Source organism: Anabas testudineus, chromosome 13 (genome assembly GCF_900324465.2).
Source record: "Anabas testudineus chromosome 13, fAnaTes1.2, whole genome shotgun sequence".
Lineage (NCBI taxonomy): Eukaryota > Metazoa > Chordata > Actinopteri > Anabantiformes > Anabantidae > Anabas > Anabas testudineus.
In genome coordinates this window covers 22,915,495-22,923,374 of record NC_046622.1, presented here as the reverse complement: position 1 = coordinate 22,923,374, position 7,880 = coordinate 22,915,495, and the positions used below count along the sequence as shown (strand labels likewise).

Below are 7,880 nucleotides of genomic sequence, written 5' to 3'. Positions count from 1 at the left end.
GTGTTGAGTAAAGAAGGCTTTTTTTTTATATTAGACATTTGCCAAATTGTGTGCAAATAATAATAAAATTAAAAATAAATATTAATAATAAAAATACTAATAGTGGCTCATTTGTTGTTTATCTAAATAAATAAAAGTTTTAAAAGCTAATGTTCTACAGTGGAAGAGTTGCTTCTCCCTGCACCCTGCTGTGCTCACAGAGCACCTTGCTGCAGCAGCTCCCAGGCCTGCGATGCTAAAGATGGCTGCTGCCCTTTGCCACGCCCACTTCTTTCCCACTTTACTGTGTATTTTCTCTGGAATTAAGCTTAAAAATATAAATGAATGAGCAGCAAGTCGTGCAGAGTGGCCTCGGCGGGCGCATGGCGGCACGTTGAAGGGGATTTGCGGTGTTTAAGTGGCGCACATGAAGCACCCTTTGCTGTAGTGCTTAATGAGGGGGTGTGATGCTGTGATATTGCAAAAGGAGGATAAAATTAATAAAAGTTGGATTTCTTTTGGGTCAAAGTGTAAAATAGAAATATATTACATTATAGTAGAGCTTCTACAATGTCCATGCGTAGTGATTTTTATTGAAAAATCGATATAAGTCGGTTGCCTCTGAATATTCAAATTGAAAGTAACGCGCAATCAAATCATTGTCAAATCATTGAGTTCTAGGGGTTTTAAATAGTAGGCATGGAGGGAGAAAATCTCAAACTAATATGTCCCCAGCTATATTACAATATTGTTGTATGCTCTGACTCTGCTGTAAGACATTTGTGTTGAGATTTTTGGAGACTTTTGCACAAATTTCGTTCTTGGCCATTTTGCTGAGGCAGAAAAGGACGTTGTGGAGCCCCATAGGTCTTCTCCAGAGAGCCTCTCCTCATCTGTGCCATCATGTCTGGTGAGTTTCATGTCGGATTTCCCTCTGGAAATCCCTTTTTGCAGTGTTTTCTCCTGCTGAGACAGAAAAGAGAAGAGAAATATGGATTATTTAGTGACAAAAATGAAAAGAGCAGCAGAGTAAGGTGGGGAATGAGCAGTCTCTTTTTTTTTTTTTAACCCCCCGTCAGGAGGTTGATTTCATCACAGATTTTAAATCATACAGGCTTTAAAGTGACCAACAGTGAAATTGTGCTTCAGCTGGTAAACGTTTAGATTTTAATTCCACCAATTTCCTCGTTGGTGGACGGATTAGGAGAGTCGGTTTTTTCCATTCACACACTCCTGACGACGTTTCTGGATTTATTACATGCTTAACACTGATCTGATCCAATGTCCCAACACACGTTACGACACGTGCATTATCATTTTCAAAGCCATTTTTACTTAAGATTAATTTGTGGAGCTCGCAGCTCAGCCGTGTCCTCTCTGTCCGGGCTGACTGTGCGTAACAGGACGATAGGAGTAACCGTGTTTGAGTGGGATGTGTCTGCCGTGCAACTTTGGACGAGTGTTTGCCACATTTAAGACAAATCATGAAGTAGCATTTAACTGTATGAATATTTATCAGATGAGGTTTCGCAGCCGAGGCTTCGTCTCTTATCAAATAGCCTTTTCCCAAACGGCTCGTCACTGGCGAGTGCTTGAAATTACGCCTTTAGGCCTAAATTACGTGCACCTATGTGAGACGTTCTTTCTGTGTTCCCTTAATTAAGCTTAACCTATAGGAAAAATACGGCCGCATATTCCCCCGTAAAAGCGCCATAGTGTTTCGCTGTCACATATCCAAGATGGGGGCAGGGGTGATTTGAATAAAGTAACAGAGATTGGAGTGGAGCTTGGATCTGAACTATAAACACGTGAAATCGCTGTTGAAATGTTTCCATAAGACAATCTGATCAAAGTAAAGCTCAGAGCGAGCTGTTACTGAGTGACCGCACTCTGGTAACATGGCGATCACGCGGAGCAGGCTGTTTTCACTGATAGCCACCAGTGTAAACTTGATTTTGAACACACTCCAACACGATCTGAGCTCGGATCAACAACTCCAGCGCGTTTTCTAAGACAGATTTCACGTTTTTAGTCACCGATCGCTTCACGGACTCTTCACAGCTCTCCGTGCGTTTTACGCGCTCGCCCCGACTACTTCTTTTATCCAACTTCACCAAACGATCCTACACCTAGTTCATCATCTACACCGATCTAGACTTTTCAGTCAACATTCCTTCTATCAATTTCACCCATATCTGCGTTTAAGATCGGAATCGTATACTCACAGTATTGCATTTTGAGCCGTTTCCCCTTTGTTCCTGACCTGGGCGGGGTGGTTCGGGAGCACTAAACACACACACGCCGCAGTGAAAACAGTCTGCTGTCGGCATAATAGCTGACGAGGAGCTGTGCGCTGCCGTAAAGCGGGGGCCCTGGCCGGCGTTGGGGGGCTCTGAGGTCGGGGTAATCGATCGAAAATCCTCAGACCCTCAGAGAACAGTGAGCGCTGATAATCAGCCTTTACGCACCGATAAGTCGGTGGACACCGGAGCGCTTGACATAACTCAAAGTGTTTGTTTTTTGTTTTTTATTCTAACATGAATAAAACCAAAGTTACCAAAGTTTAAAACACCATTCAACAACACAAGGCAGCAGTTTATTAGGATGTGTGATGACTTCGGGGAGACGCAGCAACTTCATGGAGAAGTATCTTTAATGCGGGGCAACATGTTTTTATTGTATGAAACAGATCAATTAGAACAGCACATTGTGGTCTTAAACTCAGGAGGGGGAGACGGGGCGTGGGGGAGAAGCAGGGCCATGTGGGGTGGAGTAGAGAGGTGTCTGCTATTGTCCAGTGGGTGGGTGTTTAGTAAACATGAGTGACTGTTGTCTTCTCGCAGATACGCCGAGGGTATACCAGGGTGTCCGGGTGAAGACCACGGTCAAAGAGCTGCTGCAGAGGCACAGAGCCCGGGAGGCCAATAACAAAAAAGTGAAAACGGTAAAAGCACACACACACAACCACACACACACACACACACACACACACTTACACAAACCCCCCTCTCTCTCTCTCTCTCTCTCTCTCTCTCCAGTACATCCCTACTGTCACTCTACCTTTTAACTGTCAGACCAACAGGACTGAAAAAACAATTTAACTGCCCTGTAAATGATTGATCGTCCCACAAGAAAACACCCCAACGTTTTTAGCAAAGCACACAGACACACACTCGCTCTCTCACACACACACACACACAATCGCACAAATCCAGACTCATACAGCTACTTGAAAAAGTAAAAAGTAAAGAACACACACACACACACACACACACACACACACACACACACACAGCATCGCCACATTCTTGGACATGCATATCTAATCAGCTCTCTCCCCTTGTGCCTCCTGTCCCTCCTCTTCTTCCTCTTCTATTTCACGGACAGATATCCCAGGCTGGTACGGAGCTCCAGGATTTTTGCGTCTCAGCTTTTCCAAGTGAGTTTGCCCAGCACCGACATCCAGGTCCAGTGTTCAGAGTGAATCCGTTAAAGCTCTACACCCACTGCAGCATTTGCATCCACCCTCATCTATATAAATCACAGGCTACATGTCGAAATTTGCATGCATTAGCAGTGATCCACGTTAAAAATATAACCATAACTACCCCCCCCCCCCCCCCATGCCACCCTCCCATGTTTAGCAAGCTGCAGAAAAATGAAATTAAACTTTTTCTTTAAAAAAAAAACAGAAACAGAGACCAAAAACGTGCTGATGTCGTTGATAACAGGCAGTTATCCTGAACAAGAAAGTATTGATATCAAAACCCACTCTCATGATGAGCTACACAGAAAAAAAAAGTCTGCTGTCAAAGATTTCCAGCCATTCCCACAGTGCAGGGTCGCTTCTTATAAACCCAGTCTACATTCAAATGTGTTGGCTGATGGTGTCATGACATCACTCTCTGAACTTATAGGCCTATTCAAATGTCTTCCTGTGATGTGTCTCCATTCAAACACTGCCGTGCACCTTGTCCAAATAGTCCATGTGTTCCCTGCGCTGGACTAGGACCAGAACATAATAACATTACGCAGCTTTTATTTTGAAATGCGCCATACATCCTGTGTGACGTGCATCCAAAACGTAGAAGATTTAACTTCGCACATCGGGATGGCATTTCTCCTGTCTGATTTCCACGCTGACTGTATTTCCCTGCCCGGTGCTGTCAGGTCGCTATGTGGACCCTCATCCAGCTGTTCCCGCAGCAGACGCGAGCGGCGGTGGCGCGCGAGCCCTCCAGCTGCGCACCGCCCCGTTCCCGGATAGCTCGTGCGCCATGCAGATGCAGGGGGGGACATTAAACGACAGCCAGCAGCAGTTTGGGGACATGATGTTGACCAGCAGCGGCTACAGTGGGAATAACAGCAGCAGCAGCATCGTCGGAGGCGGCGGCGGCGGCGGCGGCGGAGGCGGCTACAGCGCCTCCCTGCCTCCCCCTCCCACCTACCCGCTGCCCTGGTGCCACGGGCTCTCCTCAGATGCGGACTACTATGGGCATGAGATGGTAGGTTTGTCTTCACTGACACTGACCAAAGCACCGTTAGAAATGTGCAGCTTATTTCCCTTCTCTTGTGACAGGTAGGGTTAGGCTTGGCAGCTGCAGGGTGAATCATTCCATAACTATTTCAATAACATTCAACTTTAACTGAACTGTGAAATAAGCAGAATGCATGCCAAACACTGAATAGGAACAAGTGCTAAGAGTCAATGGCTTTGCAATAATGAAGGTTTTCTATCACCCCAAGCAACTTCAAATCGCCTGTTTCTTGGCTGTTAGTCCAGCACCTAGCCTTGTGCACCGGTTAGAACGGCATCTTTGTGTGGCCTGCAGGCACACTGCAGAACAGCCACTGCAATTGTGTTCTGTTTGCAATCAGAGCTGTCTTTGCTTGACATAAAAGTGGGAGCACATACTAGCAAGTAATGAAATGTTGCATTGAGACATACTGTATACACGTCACTGCAGGAACAGTATTACTGCAACAGCTTTAATAAAGGAAAAAGAAGCCTAATGCACTTTGAAAACTTAAACAGAAACACCACTCACAGGCGTCCCAGGTGAGCCTGTGGCCTAGTGTCACTTTGGTGTCCGTGACACTCCCAGCTAAGAACGGATCCTCATCATAATCCTCCATGTCTCCTTCTCTACTAGGTTTCCTGCTCCTCGCCAGAATCGCTGAAGCTCTGCAGCCCCATGGATCACAACAGCTACTCGCCGCAGGACTCTTTCTCCTCCTCCTCCTCTTCCTCCTGCTATGACTCGCCTACCAGGATGGAGTCCAGCTACCACAGCTTCAGCTCAGAGCATTACCACTATCAGCACTGCAGTGTCCAGGACTCTTACTGCCTGCCCCACTGCTGGCCAGGCCAGCAGGAGAGCTTCTCTGTCCCTGAATATGCACCTTACTACAACACCACAGACTATCCTTACGCCTGCCCTGTGGAAGAGAACTATTTTAAGAGGGATTTTCAGATGAGCTCTGAGATGTGTTACAACGTACTATCATGAGACTTTCAACAGTATTGTTATGTCGTCTGTAAATATGATTCTGTCCAAGTACTCCGTCAGGCTGTTTGCTTGATGTTCCCCTTTGCATTCCAGGGAGCATGTTTGAACTGATTTTTACCTTGTTGGAGTGAATATGATGAATGATTAATGGATGGAAATGTCAATGTTTTTGCATCAGTGACTTTGTTTTTGTACTGCTTAAATTTATTTTCATACACACAACTTGTTGCTCTAATTAAATAAAATGCTCTAAAATCACCAGCGTGAGTGTTTTGTTTACTAACACGCTTGATAAAGTCTAACGTGGCATCCGACAGCTGGACTCAGAGCCAGTCAGTTCAGTCAGTGTCATCAGCGTCTGTTCCTGCAGGGTCACGGTTTCCTCCCTGAACAACACCCCTATTAGCTTCCACGTTGCCTATAAGGCTGAGGCTCTTTCTTTTTTTTTCATGAAGTGCAAAAATGTGGGAGAAGAATGCAAATAACATGTTGGGGCTGAACTGTGCTGTGATGCAACACTGAAGAGAACAAATCCTGATCTAACCTGCAGAGAGAATGTACTAGTAGATTATAAAGAAGGATAAAGATTAAGCACTGTGACTTCACTTGAGCTTCCAAAGCACCTCACACAGAGCCACTCAAACACAGGAGCCACTTACGGATTCTCTAACATGTGGAGGAGCTCAGGACTGAACCACCAAGCCTACAGTTGGTGGACAGCCCGCTCCATCTCCTGCTCTCCAGCCTCGCCCACTTTCACTTTTCATACATATTTTTCATTCAGCAAACAAGGGCATTTACCAAGCTAAAGAAGCTTTGAGGTAACATCACAGAGCAGCACGTGAAGACATCAAGCACACGCTTGAAGGTGAAGGTGGTTGGAATCTACTTGACTTGGCTTTTTCAGCTGGCAAATCACAAATATCACAGATAGTGGTAGAATGTCTGGAAAATCTAAGAACTTAATGACGTGCCAGAGAAACACCAGGAAAGGAGCTTGAATGGCCTGAAGACGACTGATAGACTTGACTGGCAGCAGCTCTGAGACCTGAACTGATGCCAGATTTAAATAAATTCAATTTTATTTATACAGCACCAAATCATAAAAGATATCATCAAGACACTTACAGGGCTTAATGTTTAAGACTTTACAAAATATAACTGTATGTAGAATTATATAGAAAATCCAACAATTCCACTTGAGCAGCACCAGGAGACAGTGGAGAGAAATAACTCCCTTTAATGGAAGAAACCTCCAGCAGAACCAGGCTCAGGGTGGGCGGCCATCTGACCAGTTGGGGTGAGTGGAAAGAGGAGAGAGAAAAGAACAGCAGGCAACAAAAAACAACAACAACAAGCAAGAAAAACACTGGGCAGGTTGGTATAGGACCAGTAACTGCACTCTGGAGATACACAGCTCCAAGACTGAGGATACCTGCAGAGGAGAACAGAGAGAGGGAGACAGAGAGGAGGAAGCACAACTACAGCAGAGAGAAGACACAAAGTTAATGACATGCAGTGGTAGCATTTGAATGTATAGACGAGAGGAAAAGAGGAGAGGAGCCCAGTGTGTCAGTAGAGGTCATCCAGCAGACTAATCTATAGCAGCAGAACTAAGAGATGGTTTAGAGTCACCTGATCCATCTCTTACTATAAGCTGAACCTGAACTGGGAGCTGGTTCCACAGAAGAGGAGCTTGATTATTAAGTTCTTTATATGTGAGTAGAAGTATTTTAAACTCTATTTTACAGGGAGCCAGTGAAGAGAAGTAGACGTAGGAGAAATATGATCTCTCTTACTAATCCAGTCAGAACTCTGGCTTCAGCATTTTGGATTAACTGGAGGCTTTTAATGAGTTATTGGGACAAACTATTAATAATGAATTACAATAGTCCAGTCTGGAAGTAACAAATGCATGGACTAGTTTTTCAGCATCACTTTGGGACAGGATGCTCCTAATTTTACCAATATTCCTCATGTATGATGTAAAGGAGATGTCCTAATAACTCAGAGATTGCTCACAGTGTTACTTGAGGCCAATGTTATGTCATTATGTCAGGACCAAACAAAATGACCTCTGTCTTGTCTGAATTTAGGAGAATTCAATGACATTCAGGCCTTTATATCTTTTAAGCAGCTTGATGTTTGATTAATTGATTAATTTCTTCAGGTTTCATTGATAAATATAGCTGTGTATCATCTGCATAGCAATAAAATGTTGTAGTGTTTAGTGTTTCCTAATAGTATTGCCCAGGGTGGACATATGTATAGGCCTCAGTGGATTCTTCTGGTTATAGGTTACCATGGTTTTCAACACTGTGCACTTGATTATTGGGCAGCCAGGTATCCTTTTCTATAAATCATAAAGCAAACAGATTACAGGTTTACATG

The 7,880-nt window shown here is 44.5% G+C and overlaps 1 protein-coding gene across 2 annotated transcripts; it reads left to right on the top strand.

Annotated features, from left to right (window-relative positions):
* The first annotated feature begins 799 nt into the window (after positions 1-799).
* Positions 800-5,733, top strand: colca2 (colorectal cancer associated 2). Of its 2 annotated transcripts, XM_026378697.1 has the most exons (5): positions 800-889; positions 2,823-2,923; positions 3,367-3,418; positions 4,150-4,484; positions 5,133-5,733. In XM_026378697.1, exons 1-5 carry the CDS (start codon positions 883-885, stop codon positions 5,487-5,489), a joined length of 852 nt encoding a protein of 283 aa, XP_026234482.1. In that variant the 5' UTR covers positions 800-882; the 3' UTR covers positions 5,490-5,733. The 2 variants fall into 2 exon arrangements, with proteins under 2 accessions (XP_026234482.1, XP_026234473.1); XM_026378688.1 differs by lacking the exon at positions 800-889 and having other exon boundaries at positions 2,543-2,923.
* The last annotated feature ends 2,147 nt before the right edge of the window (positions 5,734-7,880 follow it).